This window comes from Panthera uncia (genome assembly GCF_023721935.1).
Source record: "Panthera uncia isolate 11264 chromosome E2 unlocalized genomic scaffold, Puncia_PCG_1.0 HiC_scaffold_20, whole genome shotgun sequence".
Lineage (NCBI taxonomy): Eukaryota > Metazoa > Chordata > Mammalia > Carnivora > Felidae > Panthera > Panthera uncia.
In genome coordinates, this window is record NW_026057589.1 from 12,511,480 (window position 1) to 12,538,639 (window position 27,160).

The 27,160-nt window shown below is 37.6% G+C and overlaps 1 protein-coding gene across 1 annotated transcript in view; it reads left to right on the forward strand.

Moving 5' to 3' along the window:
- HYDIN (HYDIN axonemal central pair apparatus protein) overlaps positions 1-27,160 on the forward strand; it is a 312,192-nt gene that overhangs the window by 152,258 nt on the left and 132,774 nt on the right. Inside the window, exons 8-10 of the mRNA XM_049622586.1 lie at positions 142-266; positions 19,079-19,280; positions 25,418-25,601. Coding sequence (XP_049478543.1) covers positions 142-266; positions 19,079-19,280; positions 25,418-25,601 — 511 coding nt within the window. The remainder of the gene's footprint in view (positions 1-141; positions 267-19,078; positions 19,281-25,417; positions 25,602-27,160) is intronic.

A 27,160-nucleotide genomic window follows, 5' to 3' on the forward strand; every position in this document is an offset into this window, starting at 1 on the left:
GTATACTGTCCTTCTGATTCATTCAGTTGGGGCGGGGGGTCTGAGCTGTCTACAGAACCACAAGTCCTGTCTCTATCTTCTCCTCCTCCTCTCACACGTGTCAGGATGTGTTCTGATGGTGCGTCTTCATGTGTGCTGCAGGCCTTTCTCCGTAGAGCCACCTGTTGGAACTCTTAATGTGGGAGAGTCCATGCAACTGGAAGTGGACTTTGAGCCACAGACTGTGGGCAATCACAGCAAAAGACTTATTGTGCATTATGACACAGGTATGTGTTATTCTTTGTCCAAAGTTCTACATGTTAAGAAAGGTCAAGTGGAAAATATGGTGAAGCAGAGTAGCAGGTGGTTATTTTGGCTGCATTAGAGTAAGCTAAGAGCCACAAGGTAAAGAACCGAAGAATGAATGTCTCCAGCAGAAATAATGTTGATCCAGATAGAGGTCCCACCTGACTGGTTTCTCCAGTGCTTGAAAGCCTGAGAAATACAGAGCTCTGGAAGGAAAGTATACCCTGCAGTCACACAGATAGTTTAAGGTTATTTATGTGTACATGGAACTTGAAGGTAAATTAATACCATGTTTTCCATTTGATTTATTACTGCATTTGTCTAACATCATAAAAATGTGAACTCCAATTCAGAATGTTCTTGTGTGTACCCACTAGTCTATGTAAGGCCGAGCTGCTTTAATTCTTGGAATGTGCAAGTATCTTACTTAATGTCTTACTTAAATGTAGTACTGTGTCTACTGCCACTAGCATTTTTTGAAGACCACAGTCTGTATAATCATGAAAATTATACAATTGTTTTTGCTAATATTTAATTTATGGTTGTGTGGACTGCATGTACGTTATGCAAGTCCCCAAAGTTGGTTTTCAAATTAATATTTTACCATTGCCATTTATTATTTCATGATTTTTCTCATTTTCCTCTCACTTCTTCTTTAACCATTCATGTTTATTGACCCAGATTGTCTGCATCAGAAGGCCACTGTAGGCAGAAAACACAAGGGCACAGCCAGGGAAAGAGTAACAAATGACGTGTAGTTCACAGTTCAGACTTTCTGGCTTTGTGGATGCATATCTGAGCGGGACGTTCGAGTCCTTGCCTATGGACCTGTGGTTAAGCGGTCCAAGTTCCACATTGCCTGGCATAACAGCGACACATACCCAGTGGTACCATCCACGTATCTTATCTTTTAGTGTAGGACAGAATTCCCTGGCTGCTCTCAAGACAAACCTGATCTGAACCAGCTTAAGCAAAAAGGGGAAAGCTTTGGCCCATGTAATACAAGAGAGGAGGGTAAAAAGCACAGTTTATAACACAGCAGGGACATCCATTTTTCCGAAGTAGTTGTGTCATTTTACACTCCCGCCAACAAAGTGTGTGACTTCCAATTGCTTCATATCCTTGCCAATAAAGTGTTCTTTTTTTTTCCCTCCTGCTACCACATAGTGTTGTCTTGATCATTTTAGACATGCAAGTAGTGTCAAGGTAGGTCCTCTAGTGGTTTTAATTTTCATCTGATTAATGATGTTGAGCACATTTTCCTGTGCTTTCTGGCCATTCATATATCTTTTTTAATGAAGTGTCTGTTGAAGTCTTGCTCATTTTTTATTGAGTTGTTTTTCTTTTATTATTAATTTGTAAGAGTACTTTATAACTTGATATTCTCAGTACTAACCATTTGTCAGATATATGTGCCGTTAATATATTCTTCCAGTCCGTAGCTTGCCTTTTCATTCCCTTCATGTTTCTTGATCAGCAGAAATTTTTAACGTTGATAAAGTCAGCATTCCCAATGATATTCCTTTAGGATGAATGCTTTTTGCCTTCTTGCTAAGAAATGATTATCTTCTCCAAGATCACAAACATAGTCTCCTATGTTTACTTTTAGAGGGTAATAGTTGTAGCTTCAATGTTTAGGTTGATGGGTGATCTTTGAATTCATATATGTCTATGTGTGAGGTAGGGGCTGTGTTTAATTTTTGTTCCCCATACAGATTATTGGCTCTTCTCTCTTCTATTATCTTGTTCTGGAATTCCAATTAGTTACTCTATTGTTCTGTTTCTATTACTACTTTACTATTTATTCCTTTTAACCTTTATTTTATGTTTTCCATTCTTTGACTCTGTAACACGTCTCTGGATACTTTCTTCTCCATTCACTAATTCCGTCTTCCATGAAGTCTCATCTGCTGAGGTTTTTTTGTTTTTTTGGTTTTTTTTTTTAATATTTATTTGTTTTTGAGAGAGAGAGAGAGCAAGCGAGCAGGAGGAGGGCAGAGGGAGAGAGGGAGAGGGAGACACAGAATCTGAAGTAGGCTCCAGTCTTTGAGCTGTCAGCATAGAGCCTGACGCAGGGCTCAAACCCATGAACTGTGAGATCATGCCTGAGCCGGAGTTGGACGCTTAACCGACTGAGCTGCCCAGGCACCCCTCATCTGCTGAATTTTAATTTTTCCACTCTTGCATGTATTTTGCTTTCTGAAATTTTATTTGGTTCTTGATTAAATCTGTTCTTAAATCTGATTGCTACTCTTTCATTTTTCAAGTTTCCCTTTTATTTCTTAAATATGTTAAACACCGTTATTTTCGTTCTGCATCTCATCACTTAAATATATTATATCTGCTTATTTATTTATTTAGTTTCTGTTTATTGTTTATGATGGTTTTCAACCACAGTATCTATAGGGGAGGAAAAACATATTTTTTCTCCACCCTTCTAGGCTTTTGGGTGGGGCCCTGTAACAAAGACAGATCAAGAAGAGAAAAGCATACACTTATTTAATATAAGTTTTCCTTTGATGCAGGCAGGCTGAGTCTGGGAACCCAGAGGGGTCCTGCAGGAGCAGCCAGGAGGGTCCTCGGCTTCATGTAGGATGGAAATCAAACATGAGCCCACAGGAAATAAGAGCAGAATTTATTGAAGATATAGAGAGCTCAGATACAGACACAGCATCGACAAACTCAGAAAGGGAAGGAGGGGGTCTTGTCTTTGTTCGGATTCTGGTATACGTGTCCCCTCAGGCATCCAGGAACTGGTTAGAAGACCAAGGCCCAGGTGTTATTCTTGGAGCCAGGGAACCTTGGCATCAGGATGTATAGAGCCTTGGTCTGGAATGCACATATGCTGGCTTCCTCAGGTCCTTCTCACCTGGCCCTTCCTTAGATATCATCTATTCTAGAGGAATCATGAACTCCTTGTCCCTTACCAGAAGGGCATTCTGAGGCATGTGCAAAGTGGGCTGGGGTTGCATGTCCTGGCAAGAACAGAAAGCAGGAAGAAGAACAAAAGCTGATTTTTATGGGGTCCTTCCATTTCCCCATCTCACCTTGGCATGGGAGCTTTCAGAAAGAAATGAAGACCTTGAAGAAGTAGTTAAACCTGGGTATTTTTTTGCTAGGTTTGATGAAGAGTAGAGTTGTGGAAAAATGTGTTAGGACCAAAACGGGTATGAGCTAAGTGTAGTAAACTTGGGAAAACAACTTCCTCTCAATGTCCCTCTGTCTCCAGACAAGTCTGCTCCTTTCATCCAAGTACAGGAGGGTACTTCTCACATGTGGGTCTTACGGCCTGCTTCAGTGGAAGATCAGAAAATCCTTTCTTATCTGCCGTTTCTCGGATTCCTTCCACTTGAAATAGGATGCCAAGGTGTGCCATATTTTGGGACAGTGTGTGCTGAACCCCATCATACCTCCTGCCCTTTTGTGTTTTGTAAATTCTGGATTTAGCATCCCCACTTCAGTCAGGCCCTCGACTTTATCTGCCATCATATGCACACAATGCAGTAGTTAAAGGAGAGGCTCAAGGGTTAACAGAAGCCATTACCACAAAAGACAGCCTTGGTACTACATTATTTCCTACAATTCTTCACCTCACTTTGATGTTCTTATTATCCTATAGGGTTAGGGATCAATTTTAAAGTAGTTTAAAAAGTATTTTGTTGAGAAGTTTGGTTATTTCAAACCTCAGTTTAATTTGCTGGTAAAATTGACTCTAATTTATGTCTTTTTTCACATCGTTCAGCATTATTTATTTCCTACTATTCTGTAATCCTCTCCATATATCATATTATAAACACGGTTTATCCCTTCATGTATTTACGTTTTCTCTAGTTTTTCTCAACAGTTTTCTGGGTAGAAGTCTCAAACACTGTGGTTAGATTTATTCCTATACATTCAATATTTTGTATGTTTGTGTAAGTGATTTTTTAATTACATTTTTATTGAGGTATAATTTAGGCACAATAAGATGCACAGATGTTCACTGTACAGTTTGATGAGTTTTTTCACGTGTAAATACCTGTGTAACCACCACTCCCTGTGAGACAGAATATCCACGGCTTCTGAGAGGGCCTCATGCCCTCTCCAATCAGTCTCTCCATCCCCATCCTAGACATTTGGGGTCCTGTCACTCCATATTAGTATTGCTTGTTCTTGGACTTCAAATAAATGTGCTCACATAGCACATCCTCTTTTGTGTCTGGTTTCTTTCACTCAACATAATGTCTTTGACATTTATGCATGTTGTTGCGTGTATCAGAAATTCCCTATTTGCTCCTGAGAAGCATTCCATTGTACAGTTATACATAGTTCATTCATTTTCCTGTTAGTGTAACTTTAGACCGTTTGAAGTTTGGGACGATTATGAACAAAGCTTTAATAAACAATTCTTGTACGAGTTGTATGTGTGCGTATGTTTTTACTTTGCTCAGGTCAGTGTTTAGGAGTGGAGCTGCTGGGTCCTAGAGTAGGTATACGCTTAACTGCTTAACTTTCTGCGAAACTTCCAAGCAGTTTCCTAAAGTGGTTGAAGCATTTTCCATACCGCAACCCGCCCCCCCCCCAACACTGGCAGTGGATGAGGGCTCCAGTTACTCCACATTCTCATCAACTCTTCGTCATTGTCAGTCTTTTATTTTTAGTCATCCTACTGGGTATGAAGTTATCACCAGCCAAATGTCAGCAAAAGCCTATGTATTTCATTTTTAATTGGCATTTCTGTATATGACTAATAATGTCAAGTGCCTTTTCTTGTGCTTTGGACCTTTTTATGTTTTCTGTTCTCATGTGTATTCAGATTTTTTTGCCTATTCTTTATGGGGTTGTTTGTCCTTTTGCTTTTGACTTGTAGTTTTTAAAAATATATTCTCAATATAAGTCTTTCAGAAATAATTATTGTGAATATCTCCTCACAGTGGATTATTTTTCTAATTTTCTTAATGGTGTTTTTTCATTAGCAAAATAATTTAATTTTTATGAAGTACACTTTATCATTTTTTCCTCTTATAGATAGTATGGTATTTTTCTTCTAATTTTATTTTCTTAATTTTGGAGGGTATATCAAAAAAGGAGTTGACTTTTGTATATCGGTCTTTTATGTCTTCTCACCCTGATAAATTAACTTCCTGACTCAGTTTATCTGTAGATGATTTTAGATTTTGTATATATACAATCAGGTCATCTGCAAATAATGATAATTTTATTCTTTTTCAATCCTTAAACCTTTTATTTCTTTTTCTTTCTTGCAGAGCTAGGCCTTTACCACAGCGTTCAATAGTAATGATGATGGCAAACATCCTTCTCTTGCTCTCAGTCTCAGAGGGGAAATACTCAGTGTTTCATCATTTAGTATGATGCTTTTGGTGGGCACTTTATCAGATTAAGAAAATTCCTTTCTATCTCTAGGTTTCTAAGACCTTTAATTTTGAACAGGTATTGACTTTCATCCATTACTTCCGTATTTTTTGAGATGATCATATATGATTTCACCTTTTCATGTAATGGCTTTGTCTTTAATCTGAAAAAACAAATTGGTCTCATAAAACAAGTAGGGAATTATACTACTTTTTTTATTCTCTGGAAGGGTTTTGTTGTCATTTCTAATATTCATGTTATTTTTTCTTTAAGTGATTGAAAAATTCATTTTTCAATCTATCTGGGCCTGGAGACTTTTTTTGTATGAAGGTTGTAAGTTATTCAGTTATTCAACTTATTTAGTACACTTAGATTTACTCAGATGTCTCTCTTTTTTTTTCTTGTATAATTTTTGGTAAACTTTTTCAAGGAATCTTTGCATTTAATCTAAAAATTTTAATTTGTTGACATAAAGTTTATCATAATAACCCCAAACTTTGTAATGTCTGTAGGATCTATAGTGATGTCTCCTCTTTCATTACCGGTATTGGTAATTTCTACCTTTTCTCCTCTTTCTTTCTTTCTTTCTTTCTTTCTTTCTTTTTCTTTCTTCTTTCATGAATTTCAACAAAAGCCTTTGTGTTGTTAGTGTTGCTACTGGATGAAAGTGAAAAGTATGAGTGTTAATAAATTCAGTCACTGATACATTTCTTCCACCTGGATCTCTGTATCTTTGTGAGTATCATTTTTGTTAATGTCAAACCCTAAAATTAAGTATTGGAAAAAATGTGGCCTTAGAATCATGTTTTGATACTATATCACAAGAATGAAGTGTAGTCAATCTTTTGTTGGTAAACACATCAAATAAGTTATCTTTAAGATATTATTCATGTTTAACTCATCTTTTTAAATATTTTGGGTCATATTTTTTTAAATGTGTATTTATTTTTGAGAGAGAGAGTGCAAGCAGGGGAGGGGCAGAGAAAGAGGGAGACACAGAATCCGAAGCAGACTCCAGGCTCTGAGCTGTCAGCACAAAGCCCGACGTGGGGCTTGAACTCATGAACTGTGAGATCATAACCTGAGCCGAAGTCGGACACTAAACTGACTCAGCCACCCAACTGCCCCTGAGTCATATTTTTAATACATTTCACATATGCATACTCTAGTATATTATGTATAGTATATATATAATTTATAAACAAATAAGTACACATGGTAGGAGTATAATGTCAAAAAATTTTATTTGGTTGGGTTTTGAGGCTAACAGCTTAGAGTGCTCATAGATCAATAGAATCAAAGCTTGAGAGAAGATCTAACTAATAATCAAATCCAGTTCTTAGATTTTACAAATGAAAAACTGAAGCTTTAAGAAATTAAGTGGCTTGCCCAACGTTGCATATGGAGCCAGAAGCACTATTAGAACCCAGGCTCAAACTCTAACCTCCTGTGCGGTGATTTCTCCACCAGAGTGGGTCATCTCTCTAATCTGTTGTATCACTCCCTGTGCATTTTTTACTCCCTTAATCCATTGACTTTGAAATGCAGCTGCTTTCTCTCAGTGGCCCTCAATCTGGATTTTACTTTTAGGTAAGTATTTGGATTGGCACCCATACTTACATTTGTAGTCCTGTGCTAAAGGAAATGGATATCTGTGTACTAAAATTTAATCGCTGTGGCAAAGTTTATTTCCACACTGTGAGGTTTCTTGTAGACTTTGGTTCACAAATGAAGGCATTTTCTAAAGATTACGGATAGAAGTAGGTAAACTATCTTGTAGCATTTTTCTTTACATGAAATGAACAGCTAATAAGAATATGCTTTCATCATTATTGTGGGTTATCAATGACCAGAACCTATAACCTTTCATTAGTGAAAAACAGTAATGACTGCCTAAACACAATTAATTAATCATGGAGCTTTTCCAAGCAGCTATGATCATTGCCTTCTCTTTTCACTAAATAAGCATCTGATTGAACTTTCTGCAGCTGTTTAAGTATGAATTGATTTGAGGAGGGACATTTAGCATGGATTTTTTTCACACTTCCCCAAACAATATTCCAGAAGGAGGAGCATTGATAATCCTCAGTGGGAAGTACTCAATCACATTTCTCACAGTTGTGTTTATGCCCTTCAGTTGCTTGCCCTCCATTCTTGATTAAACAGCTAGGAGATTTTGCTTTTTTAGCAATCAGAGTTTGAACCAGTGCTCTAGCCATTAACAAGGTTGAGTGTAAATTTCACCACAATCTAATATTTTACTTATCAGCAATACCTGACCCAGAACTCTTCCCTCCTTTCTTATGCATATGCTCTTCTGTGGTAAAACCAAGTTGTTTAGGGAATTGATTTTAGCCCAGAAATGATTTAGTTACCTTTTTATTATGGTCTAAAACAGAGGAGCTAAAGTAACTTCATACCTTTTATAAACTAATTCCTCCTGAAGAGATTAAGAACACAGTTATTCAAGGGGTGCCTGGCTGGCCCAGTTGGTGGAGTGTGCGACTCTTGATCTCAAGATTGTGAGTTCAAGCCCCATGTTGGGTGTAGAGATTACTTAAAAATAAAATCTTCAAAAAAATAAAACAACAACTACTCAAGACTACATTTTTAACAAAATAAAACAGAAACAGAAACAAAAAAACAGAACAGTTGAGTAAACTAGTTCTATCATTTCAATAAAACTGAGAAGTGAAAATATTATTTGATTAATAAAAGACAAGCAAATGGTAATTGCTTAAATTTTGCACTTTGAACTGGATGTTGAGAAACTTTATATAATCTAAGGGTTCATGGAGATATTAGTATTCAGACAGGCTTTAAGAAAAAAGACATTCTTATTAAACCTTTGGTTACTTGAATGAACCCCCGAAGTAGGACCATAGCACTGTTTTTTATTCAATCCCTGGTGAGGTTGCTGTCACCTTAAAGGTGACATTAACCACTGGCATAATCAGGAAATAGAGCTGATGCACTTACTCAGCATTTTAAAAGTATTATGTCTCTTACTGAAGAGGAGCTATTTCAATTCAGATGTCAGAAGTTGGCAAAAAGGCTCCTTTCCCCAAAGGCATGATAATGCATTATTATTAAAGATACAAGTAATCATAATATTAGTACTTCACAGGACAGCTTTACAGTCATTTTATATTTTACTCTAATAAACCACAAAGAAGTTCTTTTTTTTTTCTCCTAAAGGTCAATAAAGGAATACCAAAATACAACATAGTAAGTAATTGAGTGCAATATGTTATCTTACAGTTGAAACTACTAAGTAATATGTATCTGAGCATACCTATGCAGGCTTGGCTGCATAAGCTTTGTTTCAATTGTGTGGTTATTATAGTTAATTGTAAGTGTGTGCTGTTATAATTAGAAAACCTAGCAGAACATAGTTATTACAAAAGAGTAAATGTTGTAACGTGGTTTCAGAAGCAATGGAAACATTCCTTGACCTAGTTTTCTTTTCTTCATTTCTTATTCCATAGCTGAGGATAGGGAATAGCAGAAGTTTGGACACACTGATGGTTAGAGATTGTTAGGAAGGTGGAATGAGGTTTCTGTAAATTACATAGCAAGTGAAGACTCAAGTCATTAGGTGTTTGTATTTAAAGGGACATTAGAGGACTTTTCTTAACTCCATTTATTTTATTAAAAAAACTTTTAATTGATGTATAGTTGACATACAACATAGTAGTTTCGGGTGTACAACATGGTGACTGGACATTTATATACATTACAAATTGTTTGCCATGGTAAGTATAGTTGCCATCTGTCACCATACAAAATTACTGCAGTATTACTGACTGTATTCCCTATTCTCTACTTTTCATCCCTGTGATAATTTTATAACTGAAAATTTGTACCTCTTAATACCCTTCATTTACTTCATCTTGCCCCCCACTTCCCTCCCCTCTGGCAGCCACCATATTGTTCTTTGTGTTTATTTAACTCCCTTTATTTTAATGATGAGTAAACTAAGGCCCAGAGACATTAAATGACCGTATACCCACAATGGAATACTATGTGGCAATGAGAAAGAATGAAATATGGCCTTTTGTAGCAACGTGGATGGAACTGGAGAGTGTGATGCTAAGTGAAATAAGCCATATAGAGGAAGACAGATACCATATGGTTTCACTCTTATGTGGATCCTGAGAAACTTAACAGAAACCCATGGGGGAGGGGAAGGAAAAAAAAAAGAGGTTAGAGTGGGAGAGAGCCAAAGCATAAGAGACTGTTAAAAACTGAGAACAAACTGAGGGCTGATGGGGGGTGGGAGGGAGGGGAGGGTGGGTGATGGGTAGTGAGGAGGGCACCTTTTGGGATGAGCACTGGGTGTTGTATGGAAACCAATTTGACAATAAATTTCATATATTAAAAAAAATAAATAAAAAAAAATAAATGACCGTATACCTAAGTAAAGCTGGAACTTGAACCCAGGTCTTTGGCACCCTCTGAGGCCAGCATACTTTCTCAGTCGTACACTACCTTCCATATAGATGGGGAATACTGCCTTTGCATTGCCGCGATGTGCTGGGTAAGCTCAGTCAAGTCTAGTAAGTTGTTTCCTGAGCCCTTCAGAGAATGAGCACTTCTGATGAAGTTTGATTTAGCAATTCACTTGCATGGTGAATTTGACCCTGCTGTGATGAAGAGATGAGAAACACCCTTTCCATCAACCTGCTAGTTGCTAGAGAATTTATGGCTCCACTCATACATTTTATTTATTACCCTCTGTTGTCTGAAAGTACTGAAACCACAGTATGAAATGTATTGTGTATATAGCTGGCTTCATATTTTTTTTTTGTAAAATTAATTTTGTTCTTTTTTTTTGTTCTTTTTTGTTTGTTTGTTTGATAGTAGCAAAATGTAATGGCAAGATGTAATGAGACTTCCACAAAACATATTTTTACTAGGACATAATAAATGACTGTGGTTAACCTCATCTACAATGATTACAACGTTCAACCCCAGAAACTAAAAAGGAAGCAAAGTGGGAACAGGCCTTCCAAGGAGACACAAAAATTCCAATGCTGCCAACAGCAACCTTATCCATTCTCACAGGCATAATATTCCTTTCATCCTATCTGTTTTCTCAGTAGCTTGGGATTGGGAACACTTTCTAAGGTTGTAGAAATAAGACAGGAGTTATTGCTTCCTTTAATTTGTGGATCTGATGATTTGGGGAAGATAGATTGAAAAAAAATCAATATTAGATGGTTTTCAAAAAGAGTATAATGGCTCTTGCTATATTTCTGGAAAACAGTTTTGCTGTGATCAATTCAAATTGATGACATTAGTCCCTCTGACCCTAGATTTGTATGAAATAAGTAAGCCCTAGGATCTTTCCCCTTGATTAGATTTTAAGCAATGAAATAACTTCAAATAACTACAGAAGCACAGAAATAATAAAACCAACAGCCATTATATTTAACACATCTCAACATTTTGCTATACACATTTCTTTCAGATGTTTTATGGAAAACTAAACTGATAATAGATTTGAAGTTCTCTCATTATTCTTTTCTGATCTAATTCCCATGGCTTGGTCCTCAGAGGAACTGTATTGGGTACATTTTAATGCTATTTTTACATATTTATCCATAAACAATGTATCTATTGTCTTGAGTAGTTTTAAGCTTCACATAAGTGATATCATACTGTATATACCATTTCCCAACTTGACTTTTTCATTCAACCTTATGTTTTAAATATCTAAACACATAGATACAAATAGCTGTGATTCATTTTAACACCATGAACATGCTATAATCTACCTGTTCTCCTACTGAATATTAGTATGTTCTTCCCAGTTTTTTGCTATTACAAACAGTGCCACAGTGAGTATCTCTGTATATGTCTTGTGCAGCTGGATGAGATTGTCTTTAGGAAGTGCAATTGCAGAGTTATACAGCAAGTATGTCTTGAGCTTTATTGGAAACTAAGTTGGTTAGTCAGGTGGTTGTACCAATTTGTATTTTCATCAGCATTATATGGAAATTCTTGTTTTTTCCACACCACTGCCAATAGAGTACCAAGCAGCATTTCAAACTGTTTGAATTTTGTTAATCTAATTGTTACAAAATAGTATTTTAGTGTATATTTCTCTCATTACTATTGCTATCTGACAACTTTACATGTTTTCTGAAGGCCCTATAATGCTTCCTTACATTAAAGTTTTGGATGAGTAATGTATTCATGTGTTCAAAAATCAAAAGTTTATATTGCAAGGTGTCATTTCTACTTTACCTCATTCATCCCACACAGCTCTAATTTTATTCCAGTGTTTTTATGCAAATAGATGCAAACATGAATGCATATTCTTAATTTCCCTCCTTACATAAAAACAGCACACTATGAATTGTTCTAAACCTTACTTTTTTTCACTTAATCATATACCCTGGAGATCTTTCCATATCACGTTTTTTAATTTTATTTTTTATTTTTTAAAATTTACTTCCAAATTATTTAGCATATAGCGCAACAATGATTTCAGGAGTAGATTCCTTAGCGCCCCTTACCCGTTTAGCCCATTCCCCCTCCCACAACCCCTCCAGTCACCCTCTGTTTGTTCTCTACATTTATGAGTCTCTTCTGTTTTGTCCCCCTTCCTGTTTTTATATTAATTTTGTTTCCCTTCCCTTATGTTCATCTGTTTTGTCTCTTAAAGTCCTCATATGAGTGAAGTCATATGATATCTGTCTTTCTCTGACTAATTTCACTTAGCATAATACCCTCCAGTTCCATCCACATAGTTGCAAATGGCAAGATTTCATTCTTTTTGATTGCCGAGTAACACTCCATTACACACACACACACACACACACACACACACACTACATCTTTATCCATTCATCCATCGATGGACATTTGGGCTCTTTCCATACTTTGGCTATTGTTGATAGTGTTGCTATAAACATGGGGGTGCATGTGTCCCTGCGAAACAGCACACCTGTATCCCGTGGATAAATGCCTTGTAGTGCAATTGCTGGGTCATAGGATAGTTCTATTTTTAGTTTTTTAAGGAACCTCCATATTGCTTTCCAGAGTGGCTGCACCAGCTTGCATTCCCAGTGGTACAAATACTTTAACCACTTTTTTCTTTTGTTTTTACTTAAAATTTTTGCACCATGAAAAATTTCTTTTTTCATTTTTATGTAATAAAATTTCTTAATATGTTTTAGAGGAATCTGGATTTTGAGACATGGTTAGAAAACTTCCCCCTGTAAAGTTACAAATACTGTGTATTGTTCTACTTTTATGGTTTCACGTTGAACACTTAAATATTTTATTCATTTGACATCTATTCTATTGTTAGATGTAGGATATGTTTCTTCCTATGGTTACCAAGTTGTCCCAAAGCACTTATTTTTTTTTTTGTTTTTACAAAAAGCTTATTGTTACACCAATGATTTGAGATGCTGACTTTGTAATATAATACACTCCAACATGTATTTGGGCCTATTTTAACTTTTAATTCTATTCCCTTGATCTGTTTCTTAATGCCATTTTATTTATTTTTTTTTAAATTTTTTTAACGTTTTATTTATTTTTGAGACGGAGAGACAGAGCATGAACGGGGGAGGGGCAGAGAGAGAGGGAGACACAGAATCGGAAGCAGGCTCCAGGCTCTGAGCCATCAGCCCACAGCCCGACGCGGGGCTCAAACTCACGGACCGCGAGATCGTGACCTGAGCTGAAGTCGGCCGCTTAACCGACTGAGCCACCCAGGCGCCCCACTTAATGCCATTTTATTTTGACTTTATACTATGTTTTAAGTCTCTCAGTTCCTATATTATTGAATTTTTAAAATAAAAAATATGGTTTGAATTTTGTCAAATTCTTTTTCAGCATCAATGGAGAACATTATATAATTTTTCTCCTTGGATCTATTCTGTATTAATAGATTTTCTAATAGTGAGCCCTCTTTTCATTCCTGAAATAAACTCCACTTGGTTGTGAAGTATCTTTTAATGTGTTGATGAATTATGATTTTTAATTTTTTCTTTAGGATTTTACATTGATATTCAGAAGTGTAATCAGTTTATGTGTTGGCCTATTTTAATACCAATGTTATATTGAAAATACAATGTTGGAAATGAAAAACTAATTGTATTAGCTTAATAGTAGAATGTACATAGCAGAAGACAGCGCTAGTATACCTGAAAATATCTAAACTGAAGCACAGAGAGAAACAAAAAAGAATGGGAAAAAAAATAGAGCAGAAAGCAAAAGCCATGCAGGACACAGTCAAAAGGTCAACATGCATATAATTGGAGTTTTAGAAATAGAGGAGAGAGTGGGGTAAAAAAATATTTTAAGAGATAATGGCTGAGAATTTTCCCAAAATGCTGAATGACATTAATTCATGGTTCACAAAGCTTAGCAACCACTTGTTAGTACAAACACTACTGAAAACTAAAGTAAAGAGGATGTCATAAAAGGAGTCAGAAGAAAAAAAGACACATTACCTTAAAGGGCATACTAATAATACTGATGACAAACTTTTCAGCTGAAATTATGAAGCCAGAAGATAGTAACATGGTATTATTCAAGTGCTGAAAGAAAAATAATGCTAATTTATAATCCTTTACTTTTTGACAAAATCCTTAAAAATAAAGACAAAACAAAGATATTTATAGACAAAAAAAAAGGAATGAAAAACTATAACTTTTTGGTTGGCATTGTTTTTTACTTCATCACATTGAAGAAGCCATTCCATTTTTGTTTGTTTGTTTTTTTGTTTCCATTGTTTCAGTTGAAAAGTTAGCTGTATTTCTAACCATGCATCCTTTTGAAGATAATCTGTCTCTTTTGAAGATATATCTATCTTTTCCTCTGGCTGTTTTTAGGATTTTCTCTTTGTCTTTGGTTTTCTTTAGTTTTCTTTTACTACAATATATTCATGTATTAATTTCTCTTAATTTATTCTACCTGACATTTGTTGGGCTTTTTGAATTGTAAAGTGATACATTTAATCAATCCTAGAAAACTCATAACCATCATCTCTTGAAATACTGTCTTTGCTTTATTATATATTTCTTCTCCAAGTTTCCAATTAAACACTTTTATACATTTTCACTCCATCTACCTAGTCTTTTACTTATTCATTGTTCATTTTTCATATATTTTTACTTCTTCATTGCCTTTTGTATTTTCGGAACCACATTCCATTTAACTAATTTGTCATAAAATTATTAAATTATCTTATTAATCTTATTTTTAGAGATTTAAAATTTTAGGTGATTTTATTTTATTTTATTTCTATAAGAGCCTAGAGTATGACTCTTTTTCACATTTTCTTTTCTTTTTTCTGTACCTTCTTTTTTTTTTGGATTTTTTTTTCAATATATGAAATTTATTGTCAGATTGGTTTCCATACAACACCCAGTGCTCATCCCAAAAGGTGCCCTCCTCACTACCCATCACCCACCCTCCCCTCCCTCCCACCCCCCATCAACCCTCAGTTTGTTCTCAGTTTTTAACAGTCTCTTATGCTTTGGCTCTCTCCCACTCTAACCTCTTTTTTTTTTTTTCCCCTTCCCCTCTCCCATGGGTTTCTGTTAAGTTTCCCAGGATCCACATAAGATCTTTTTCACATTTTCTAGATCTTTGTTTGATTTCCTACTCCTTTTGTATAACTTCAAGTTCATCTTTTGTTTCTTTATTATTTATTTATTTATTTTATTATATGAAATTTATTGTCAAATTAGTTCCCATACAACACCCAGTGCTCATCCCAAAAGATGCCCTCTTCAATGCCCATCACCTACCCTCCCCTCCCTCCCACCCCCCATCAACCCTCAGTTTGTTCTTAGTATCTTTTGTTTCTTTAAGTGTAGTTGGTTTTCAGTCTATGATGATTCTAGTATATAATTCTTTGTTAATCTGTTTCTGTTTTTCTTATATCTGCTCATTCAAATAAATGGAGTTTTTTTTTCAATATATGAAATTTATTGTCAAATTGGTTTCCATATAACACCCAGTGCTCATCCCAAAAGGTGCCCTCCTCAATACCCATCACCCACCCTCCCCTCCCTCCCACCCCCCATCAACCCTCAGTTTGTTCTCAGTTTTTAACAGTCTCTTATGCTTTGGCTCTCTCCCACTCTAACCTCTTTTTTTTTCCCTTCCCCTTCCCCATGGGCTTCTGTTAAGTTTCTCAGGATCCACATAAGATCTTTTTCACATTTTCTAGATCTTTGTTTGATTTCCCACTCCTTTGGTATAGCTTCAAGTTCATCTTTTGTTTCTTTAAGTGTAGTTGGTTTTCAGTCTATGTGATGATTCTAGTATATAATTCTTTGTTAATCTGTTTCTGGTTTTCTTATATCTGCTCATTCAAATAAATGGAGTTTTGTCCTGGTTATATTGGGCTGTGTACTTAAAAAATGTTGAAAATTTTGAAATCTCTGTACCTTTTGGATATACAGGTACTTTCCTCTAAAGAGAAATGAGTTGCTTATGCTAGGCTTCTGAGGGTGAAACCAGTCCATGATCGCCACATCCAAGGACTGAAGTTCCCTGCAAGATAAAGACAATTCCAGTGTAATATTTAACTCTGTTAACTTTCTCTATATGTGTTCATATATGTTCTTCCATGCATGCTCATTGATCTTTTTGGTCCTATTTTTCCTAAAATTTTGGCCTGGTAGTTTTGTATCATTGCTGGGGGAAAAAAATCACGTATGTCTCATTTTAAATAGTACAATGAGCCAGACTTGTTTATGGTCTCCTTTGTTTCTTTAAGAAAGGAGCTACTTTTTTTTTATATCAAATTTATTGTCAAATTGGTTTCCATACAACACCCAGTGCTCATCCCAAAAGGTGCCCTCCTCAAAGGAGCTACTTTTAAAGGGAAGGTGGATGGGGCGCCTGGGTGGCTCAGTCAGTTAAGCTTCCAACTTTGGCTCAGGTCAGATCTCATGGTCTGTGAGTTCAAGCCCCTCGGAGCCTGCTTCACATTCTGTGTCTCCTTCTCTCTCTGACCCTCCCCTGTTCATGCTCTGTCTCTCTCTGTCTCAAAAATAAATAAATGTTAAAAAAAAATTTTTTTAAAGGGAAGGTGGAAGTTGAAATAAGAATGTAATTGCAAAATAAATAAACTTATTTTTAAAAGTCATAAGGAAAAGAGGGCGCAGTGGCGCGCGCGGGTAGTCCCAGCTACTAGGGAGGCTGAGGCAGGAGGATCGCTTGAGCCCAGGAGTTGTGGGCTGTAGCGCGCTATGCCGATCGGGTGTCCGCACTAAGTTCGGCATCAATATGGTGACCTCCTGGGAGCGGGGGACCACCAGGTTGCCTAAGGAGGGGTGAACTGGCCCAGGTTGGAAAAGCCATAGAGAAAAGAATTAAATTAGCCTACATAAAGACTCAGAAAAAAAGACTTAGGAAAAAGCATAAAGAAATTCAAATGTCTAAAAGAGGAAAAAAGTGCAACATGTATGACAAAAAGCTAATTTTTTTTAATGTTTATTTTTGAGAGAGAGAGCGTGAGCAGGGGAGGAGCAGAGAGAGAGGGAGACACAGAATCCAAAGGAGGCTCTAGGCTCTGAGCTGTCAGCACAGAGCCCAACACAGGGCTCAAACCCATGAACTGTGAGATCATGACATGAGCCAAAGTTGGACGCTTAACCAACTGAGCCACGGAGGCGTCCCAAAAACTATTTTCTTAATATCAAAAAGATCTCACAAATTGATAACCAAAAGGTAAACTTCTCAAAAGGAAAACCACCAAGGCTAAAATAGGCTTCTCACAGAAAAAAACTACACACACACACACACACACACACACACATATCGAATTAATAGATGAAAAGATGTTCAACATCACCCATAATTAAGACTATGCAAATTAAAACAACGAGTTTTTCCACCTACCAGATTGTTAAATTTAGCTAATCAGAAAGTTTAAAAGTTGACAAGAATTCTTTCTTTCCTTCTTTCATTCCTTCATTCATTTTTGAGAGAGAGAGAGTGCATGAGGGAAGGGGCAGAGAGAGAGGGGGACAGGGGATCTGAAGCAGCTCTGTGCTGACAAAAGTGATCCTGATGTGGGTCTTGAACTCACAAACTGTGAGATCATGACCTGAGCTGAAGTCAGATGTTTAACCAACTGAGCCCCCCAGTGTCCCTATTTTGTTTTCTTTCTATGTAACTACTATGTAATTATGTAATCCAGATAGAGAGTGTGTGTGTGTGTGTGTGTGTGTGTGTGTGTGTGTTTCATTTTTGTTTTCATTGCTGCTGTTTAAAGAAGTGGTTCCTTTCAAGTAGTCAGCTTTTTACTAATGTAGTTAGTTATTCTTTCTTTCTGATCTCCTTTGATTGGACTTAGATCCTTGCATGATGTTCAGCTCTTCCCAGATATTACTTGGTATAGTTACTTTAAGAATCATGGGCACCTGGGTGGCTCAGTTGGTTAAACATCTGACTTTGGCTCAGGTCATGATCTTGTGGCTCATGAGTTTGAGCCTCACATTGAGCTCTGTGCTGATAGCTTGAAGCCTGGAGTCGGCTTCACATTCTGTGTCTCCCTCTCTCTCTGCCCCTTCCTTGCTCGTACTCGTTCTCTCTCTCTCTCAGCCATAAACATTAAAAAAAAAAAAAGAATCAGAATTCTGGGGAGCCTGGGTGGCTCAGTCAGTTGAGCCTCTGACTTCAGCTCAGGCCATGATCTCATGGTTAAGAGTTCGAGCTCTCCTTTGGGCCCTGTGTTCTCAGTGCAGAGCCTGCTTTGGATCCTCTTTGTCCCTCTCTGCCACTCTCCAACTTGTGCTTTCCCTCTCTCTCAAAAATAAATAAACATTAAAAAAAAAAAGAAGGGTTCTGGGTGGCCAGGTGGCCCTGGGTAGCTGATTCAGTTAAGCACTGGACTCTTGTTTTCAGCTTAGGTCATAATCTCGTCGTTCATGAGTTCAAGCCCCACATCGGACTCTGTGCTGACAGTGTGGAGCCAGCTTGGCCTTCTCTCTCTCCTTCCCTCTCTCTCTGCCCCTCCCAATCTCTTTCTCTCTCTTGAAATAAATAAATAAACTTAAAAAAAAAGCAATTTCTTATTTAAAAAAGGAATCAGATTTCCAATTCATGTTTTGAATAAAAATGAGGCATGTGGTTATAATTCTAAAACTCAAGTACCCTCGTGGTCAGGCTGTAGAATTTAGAAATGTTACAAAGAAGAAAAGGTCTTGTCATACCCACCATAGAAATTCATATTTTATGTGGTTTTTACAGTGACCAAATAAGATAGTCTGATTCTCTATAACTACACAATACATAATATTTAAGTTTTCTGATCATGTCTGGTTTCTGGATTGATGGAGGAGAAAAAAGAATAAAATGTCTAGTGCTTGTGTTATCACTTTATCTTGGGGAAAAAATTGCCTAGTAGCATCATTCTAGAATAAATCTCAAAGTGTGTTTATACTTTGTTAATTTCTAGGTGAAAAAATATTTCTGTCTCTTTATGGAGCTGCCATAGACATGAATATAAGGCTGGACAGGAATTCCTTGATCATTGAGAAAACCTACATATCTCTGGCCAGTCAGCGAACTGTAACTATTCACAACCGCAGTAACATCATTGCCCATTTCCAGTGGAAGATATTTGCTACCCAGGAAGAGGAAGACAGAGAAAAGTATAGGTTTGTAAGAAAAACACCTATATGCTATAATTTGGGGGACCTCAAAGCTCAGTTATTATGAAAAATCAGTGACTTTTGTGGTAAGTTTTTAACCACCTCAAACAAGGTCAGCTTTTTATAGCTTGGTTCCAGTGTATGATGCTCCTTTTTTCATTTAAAGAAAAGAATTTAAAAACTTGAATTTCACTTAAAGAATTTCATTTAAAGAGCTATCTGGAACACAGTATTGCCCATCCTCAGTTCATCTTAACCTGGCTTTAATTTATTAGTAGCTAAACTCCTGGATTTTAAAGACCAAATATATCAGGGGCAGCTGGGTTTCTCAGTAGGTTAAGCATCCAACTCTTGGCTATGGCTCAGGTCAGGATCTCACAGTTATGTGGATTTGATCCCAGACAGTTGGGCTCTGTGCTCACAGCGTGGAGCCTTCTTGGAATTCTTTCTCCCTCTCTCTGCATTGTCTTTGTCTCTCTCAAAATAAATAAACAAACTTTAAAAGAAAAATGAAGACCGAATATATCATTTTTTCACTGTTCTTTCAAAACTAACCTACAGGTCTGTATTTTGTCTCAATCTCTAATCAGATTGGTCAGATTTCATAGTTTCTAAAAATAACCTCTTTTGGATTGGGATCAATGTGAAATTTTTTTTCGGTGAAAAAATATTTCCAGAAAACAAAGAATTTAGGAAAAAGAAAGGCTTAGGTATAATGACTTTTATATTCTCAGTTTTAGTAGCATTGTTCGATCCCTGCTAACCATATAATTTAATAATGATTCCTTGTTGGTATCTTTAATCTTCTACTTTTTAAAATGATACTTCAGGCAGTGGAGAAAATTAATGAAATGGAAAACCAAACTCTTTTAACTAATCTCATCACTGTTCAATTTTGAGTATTTCTTTTTACCAAGTCTGTCCTTGCCTCTTTTAAAGTCCAATTTCATTTTTATCTCCTTCCACCCTCCCTGAATTAGCACTTTTGCTGCTTTCATTGGAATTTATTTCAGCCTTTTTTATTTGCCTCTCCATTTTCATTAAAGATTAGCCCTGGGAAGCTTCAAAGCTTTGTTTAAAACCAAGTTAGTATGTGATAAAAGTAAAAGTCTTGGGTCCATGGAAACCAGGCAGAAATCCCCCAGTGTGCTGTCCCTAATTGAATCAGAAGGAGCTGTGACAATGGCAGGACACAGTGGACCAGAAGCTTTATCATTCAGACAATGAGCTTTAATCACTGGATTACCACTGTGCCATCTTTAAAAAGTGAGAAAAGAAAAGGCTTTCCTGCTTAAAAACTTCAGTTTGCCTCATACCATAGAAATGCCAGTAGTTCAAAAGGCAAGAGAAAATTGCTCATCCACTGCTTCATTTGTCCTGATTCCTTCGTTCACGAGTGTACCAACAATGAGAATGGTCCAAGCATGTTTAAAGATAAAATAGGAGAGCAGGTACAAACACAGAGATGCCAGTAAACCATGTTTCAATATCCTGCTTGTCCTGTGGGCATAATCTTTTTGGGAGGATGGGTGCACACTATCAGAAGGAAAGCCAGCTTCAGCTTCAACTATGTGTGTTTGACTGTATGTATAAGACATGACTGATGCCATGCCAATGTCCAAAAAGTGTTTAAGGAAGTTAATTTAAATAGTTGAACTTAAGAAAAAAAATTCAAACCAGTTATTATCAGAGATGCCAGGGATAGAGAATATAATTTCAACTATACATGGATGGACATTTCTTTCTTTTTTCCCCTCTACTTTACCTCCCCTGATACTCATGCCCCTATTTCTTTCATATTATTCTGAGGCTTATTTTTCCTTTTCTCTTGTGTTGTCTTTCTTTTATTATCTCTCTTGGTCTATTATTTCCTATAGTATTTTTTTTGTAACAAAGGAATAATATGGAATAGTATTTCCATAACCATGATTGGAAGCCTCCTTTCATCATCTAAGACTATGCCCCTCCGTTAAATAATGAACTTGAAAAGTGGTTTCAAATGCCTAAATAAGAATACTTCCATTTTCACTTTGGGAGTCATGGCAGCCCAACTCATGTTTCTCCAAACTGGATTGGTTGATCTAAGTGAAGAGTTTATTGAGTATGCTGCTCCTTACCTTCTCCCTCCCCCCTCTCCTAGGGCCAGATGGCTAGGGCAAGAGGTAAAATAGAGAGGATACAAAGCCATTTATGCCCAATTGCTTATTTGACCAGAGTGTCTTTTCTGTTTTATGCCTGTCTTGTGCCTTGATATATCCCCAAATCTGCCACAACTTTCATTTTTTAATGTATTTTTAAAAATCAAAGTTCATGTTGTTAGTTATCAATTTTTGTTCTGGACATAACTAGCCATGGAATGCTCATCCTCTTGAAAAGCAAGGCAAACACCATTAGTTTGGTCCTCAACTTGGAACAGAGAGGATCTATTCTAAATGGGCTCATGCATATACTTTGAGAGACTACAGTTTCCTTTTGTAGCTCCCCAAGGACCTAAGATTTAATACGTCAGTGTAGATTTCTAGGTGAGACTCAAGAATCTGCCCGCTGCTCTCTAGTTATAATATGGCTTAAAGCTGGTCCTAAGGCATTCATCTTACAGGGGCTGAAAGTTGCTCACTGTTAGGTTGAGAATGCTAATTGCTTTAATGGATACCCTCAAGACCATTCTAGCCATTGCGGTTTCTGTCCTCCAGCATCTTAATGATGTGGCCTGAGTTAAGACTTGGAGATCTTGAATTTCAGCCTTAATCAGGAGTAGGAAACCCTATTCCTTTCTGGCTGTTTATTATTTCCATTCTAAGAAGGATGACTTCCTCTTTACCTACCAAAACCTCGTGACACGTGTCCATATTTGAGGACCTTGGGCTAATCCTAGGCTCTAGACTCTGACAATGAAGATGTCACTCCCCCTAGGAAGAAGTTCTGGGATTTGTTTCGTTTTTCTTTTTTTTTTTAACCTTCAGAATCAGATATGTGGAACTTTAAGAAGTTTTCCTTTGGGTCTTCATGTTTGTTGATGTTTTTTCTGGGACTTGCAGAGAAATTAATCTCTTCAGAAATGGAGGATTCATTCCTCTCTCCTTGCCTCCTCCTCCTTGTCCTGAGAGATTATAAAACATCCTACAAGATTCTTTTATACTCATTATAATCACAGTTTATTCTATTCAGAGACTTGGCATGGGCTTTTGAGGATTTTTGCTCCCCATTTCTCCATGATGGTCATGGCCATTGTTTTAATAGCATTTGGCTATAATTCTAGATTTGTTCTATACAAGAACTTCAAGAATCCTCGATGGAACCCCCACAAAGTTGTCAGCATGGATTTTTTTCCACACCATTCAGGTGTAGGAAGTGATGTGTTTCTCTAGATAGATCAGTTTTAATTGGACTTTGAACCTGCCCTGTGGCTAGTAATAAATTTAATCTTACTTGTATTTGAGGGGCCCTTCTCTTCTGTAGGGTTGTACAAGAATCTGAAGACTTGAATGGTACTTGGTAAACAGGAAGGGAGATCTCTAGTCTTCAGTTTATAATAGTCATCACAGAGTTGCTTGGTGTCCAGGGTCACACTGTACATTTGAAGTTGGATGGCTTCATATTTTCCATGCCAAGTGTGTGGATATGGGAGTATTTCTCTCTTGAAGCCCAAGGCTCTTAGTTTTTAATCTCCTCAGCACCCAGTTACTATCTTTTGAGGGTGCTGCAAAGGAGCAGGGTCTGTAGCACCTCAACATGAGGGAACATTACTGGTTCAATGCAGCTGTACCTGAGACACATTTCTTCCCCATTCACTAGAGTCTATAGGCTGGACTGTACTTGATGCCTGAAGGTGGCTAGCTCTCTGATAAGAGGTTTCCTCACTGTAAAACAGAACCCCCTCTGAATGTAGGAGACCATGAATACCAGCAGGACAAGATGGCCAGACAATAGACTGAGGTATAGAGAATCACTTGTTAGAGTCAACCCAGCTCAAGGTGTTGCATGTTCCCTTCTTAGACTCTCAGCCATGGCTCCAGTTCTCTAATCAGAGGACACAGAGGGAGACATACAGTATATCATGACCCCCTTCGCATTATGTGGTTGTTAGTGATTCATGAATGCCAACAGTGTGGGAGAAGAGCTTTTGGGAATTTTTGTTTTGTTCTGTTTTGTTTTCTGTTGTAAGGTTTGAGGTAATCATTCTCATCAGTTCCTGCAGAATTTTCATCCTCGATCCATACAAGACATTTCATCCTCACACTGCACTCCCAATAACCCAATAACCTAAAGAAATGTAATGTTTATGATTCCCATTATTTTTTTTAACCAGTCCTTCAGTCTCTCACATCAAATTTACCCACATCTGTTGGTAGTGTGGCTAGCACTTTGATGAACATCTTTCTGGCTATGTCGTTGTTTTTATCCATGATTGTTTCTTCAGGGTGTATCCTAAAGGTAGGTATCAAAAATTCCACTCACAGGAGTAAGTGGTTTCCCTTCTCTCTGTGGACTGAGGTCTCTTTAATTTGTCTCAGCAGTGTACAAGGTCTGCTGCTCTGGTTACCTTGGACGCTGCTTTCAAGCTAGCAATGAAAAGGAAGCCCGTGCATCCTCTGATGCTTTCTTCCTCGGGACCAGAACACATTGAACCCATTTCTTTGACTTCTTTATGTTCTGTGACCAAAGGAACCTGAATGCTAAAGTTATAAAAAAGAGCTATTTGACATTGCTAAACATAACGGTTTGCATGAAGTCATTTAGAAAATAGTTGGGGCTGGGACAGGGATTTGGTGACTCAGGGTTCTTACTGAGCACTCACTTAACTAAATAAGTTGTCTCTCACCATTGATAATACCAGTAAAATGCTGGAAAGTAGTCATACATCCTGGGGGGAGATAGAATTCAGTCTTCTAAGTGCAGGTGAAGTAACAGATACTAGGAGTACTGTGAGCACAGCTCTGGTGAGGGTAGTGAGGAGAGGGTTGGGAAAGGCTGCTTTTCTGACTTACCACAATGGATGTTAAGAGCTAGAAGGAGAGAAAAGAGGAGCTCACTTTAGGTGTGGTTTGAGCATTTTAAAAGCTTTACAGCTTGGTAATTGCCTATGCTTGACCCAGGGAGAAAACTCGTATTTATTGAGTACCTGCTATGTCCTAGGAACTGCACCAGGTCCTTATTCATGTTGAATCGTCAACACATCTTTATGATGGAGGAGCTTCTATTATTTCTGTTTTTTAGGTGAAGGCACTGAGGCTTCAATAACCCCCAAAGTCATAGAGCTAGTAAATGGTAGTAGCATCAGTAACCAAGACTGGTCCTTGCTGGTTCCAGATTCTTTTCTCTAGGGGACTAACAGCTGAGAAAGAATCAGAGCTAAGCGGGGGCTCCTGGGTGGCTCAGGTCATGACTTCATGGTTTTGTTAGTTCAAGCCCCTTGTCAGGCTCTGCACTGGCATCATGGAGTCTACTTGGGATTCTCTCTCTTCCTCTCCCCCACTCACGCTGTTTCTGTCTCTGTCAAAATAAATAATTAAACTTAAAAAAAAATCTAAGCAAGTTTAAAAAGAAACAAAATTGTTTTTCAAGTGTAAGAGGTAGGGTAAATGTTAAATATTTAAAAAACAGCCTGGGAGGGGTGCATGAGTGGTGCAGTTGGTTAAGCGTCGGACTTTTGATCTTGGCTGAGGTCATGATCTCACAGTTTGTGAGTTCAAGCCCTGCATCGGGCTCTGTGCTAATGGTGCGAGGCCTGCTTGGGATTCTGTCTCTCCCTCTCTCTGCCTCTCCCACTCTTGTGCTCTGTCTCTCTCAAAATAAATAAATAAACTTAAAAAAAAGAAGAAGCCTGAGAAACATAATTACCTGAAAGAAAATATTTGTCTAAATATACATAAGGACTCAGGAGTAAGTAAATGGGCATGAGTGGAACAGGAAACCTGGGAGGGCTTGTCAAATGAAGTGACTAACCGATGAGCAAACTGATGCTCTCAAGAGGTTAAAGTCCAAAGTCACCCAGCTGGTATGTTACAGACTTAGGGCAAGGAGGGACTACCTCAGGGTGATGGGCAAGACCATTTCCAGCAGGATGGACTGGAGGGGAGGCCTTTACAACGTTCTTCATGGGAGTATCAAAATGGATCTCATGTTTCCTCTATTTTTTTTAGGGTCTGTGATGATCTGAGCAAAGAGGAAAAGAATGAGACTGATGAGTTTCTTGAAGAGTGCGTTATTGATCCTTCACTCCGAGAACGTCTTTCCATTTTGTCCCACACCTTTGAGAATCAGAGGAAGCTGGTTCAGGAAGACAGCATGCTCTTCTTAAGTAACATTTTCACTATTGAGCCACTGGTGAGCACATAAATAAAATCTGACTGTACAGGAGACATAAATGGGGGTACAGAGTTTATTTTGATAAAATACTCACTCTAGAATTGATATAGTGAGTTCTGAGACCATGAAGATTTCAGTTGAAAGCTTCATGTCATTATGAGACAATGAATAAAGGCTGACAGTAAGAATGCTCACGGGTCACATCTATAGGTCATACTTTCTATGCACCAATCACTGTGTTAAACATCTCGTATGTGTTACTCAGTTTATCTCTTTTGTATATATATTATCTTATTACAATCTTATAATCAGTTCTGCATTCTACAGATGAGGAAATTAAGACTTAGAAAAATTCAACAACTTGCTCAAAGCCAAATAGTGTTTGTATTTAGAAATTTATCCCTGATCAGCATAACTCTGGGTTTCTCAACATTTGGGGCTAGATAGTTCTTTGTCCTGTACATCGTAGGATGTTTCATAGCATCCCTGACATTCACCCACCAGATGCTAATTGTGACAGCCCAAACTGTCTCCGGCCATTGTCAAATGTCTTCCTGGTAGGCAAAATCATTTGGGTTGAGAACTGCTTTGTCCTTAATTCACTCGATAAATACTTAACTAACTGTATGTTCTGTGCTAGGCACTGTGTGTGTGTATAAGGCATGAATGAGCAAAACAGACATAGTCCTCCATCTCACTGGTGAGGGCTCGGCCAGACTTAGAACGGGGTCATTTTCCACAGACCCAACTCCTAACCACATTCTCTACTGCTTCAAAATGAAAGTAGCTTGAATCTTCTGTATTCACTATGTACTAGGCACTGTGCATGACTTTACACTTAGCAAGCAGAGTGATGTGAGGATAAAGACAGCAATAGACATTGAGAAAGCCCAAAGCTAATTGGAGCTGCTGGATTATTACTACTCCAACCAGCTGGAAAGAAGACATGGGCACATGGACACATTAGAATACAAAATCACTTATGGGAAATGCCACTGACTTGTGGAGACCTGTTTTCCTTATATCTGTGCTTCCAAATTATTATTAAAGGATAGAAGATAGAAAAGGGATTCCACAGCTAAATAAGTTTCAGTAACAGGGCATTCAATATTGTTTGGAAGATTTCTTTGCTGTAAGATTTCTAAGTCTTTTTTTTTTAACGTTTATTTATTTTTGAGACAGAGAGAGATAGAGCATGAACAGAGGAGGGGCAGAGAGAGAGGGAGACACAGAATCGAAAGCAGGCTCCAGGCTCTGAGCCATCAGCCCAGAGCCCGATGCGGGGCTCGAACTCACGACCGCGAGATCGACCTGAACTGAAGTCGGATGCTTAGCCGACTGAGCCACCCAGGCGCCCCTCTAAGTCTTTAATATGATAATTTGCACTGTAACTCTCCAAGAGAGAGTCTTCTCCTTGGAGACATGCTTTGGGACTGTTGTTTTGCAGGACCTGCTGCATGAATCTCTGATGAAGACAGTCAGTACACTAGTTCAGAGGTTGAAGCCAAATTAGAGAAGGTTTCATGGGAGCAGAGCCTTGAACGGGGTCTTACAGGACAGGACTTTTGAAAAACAAA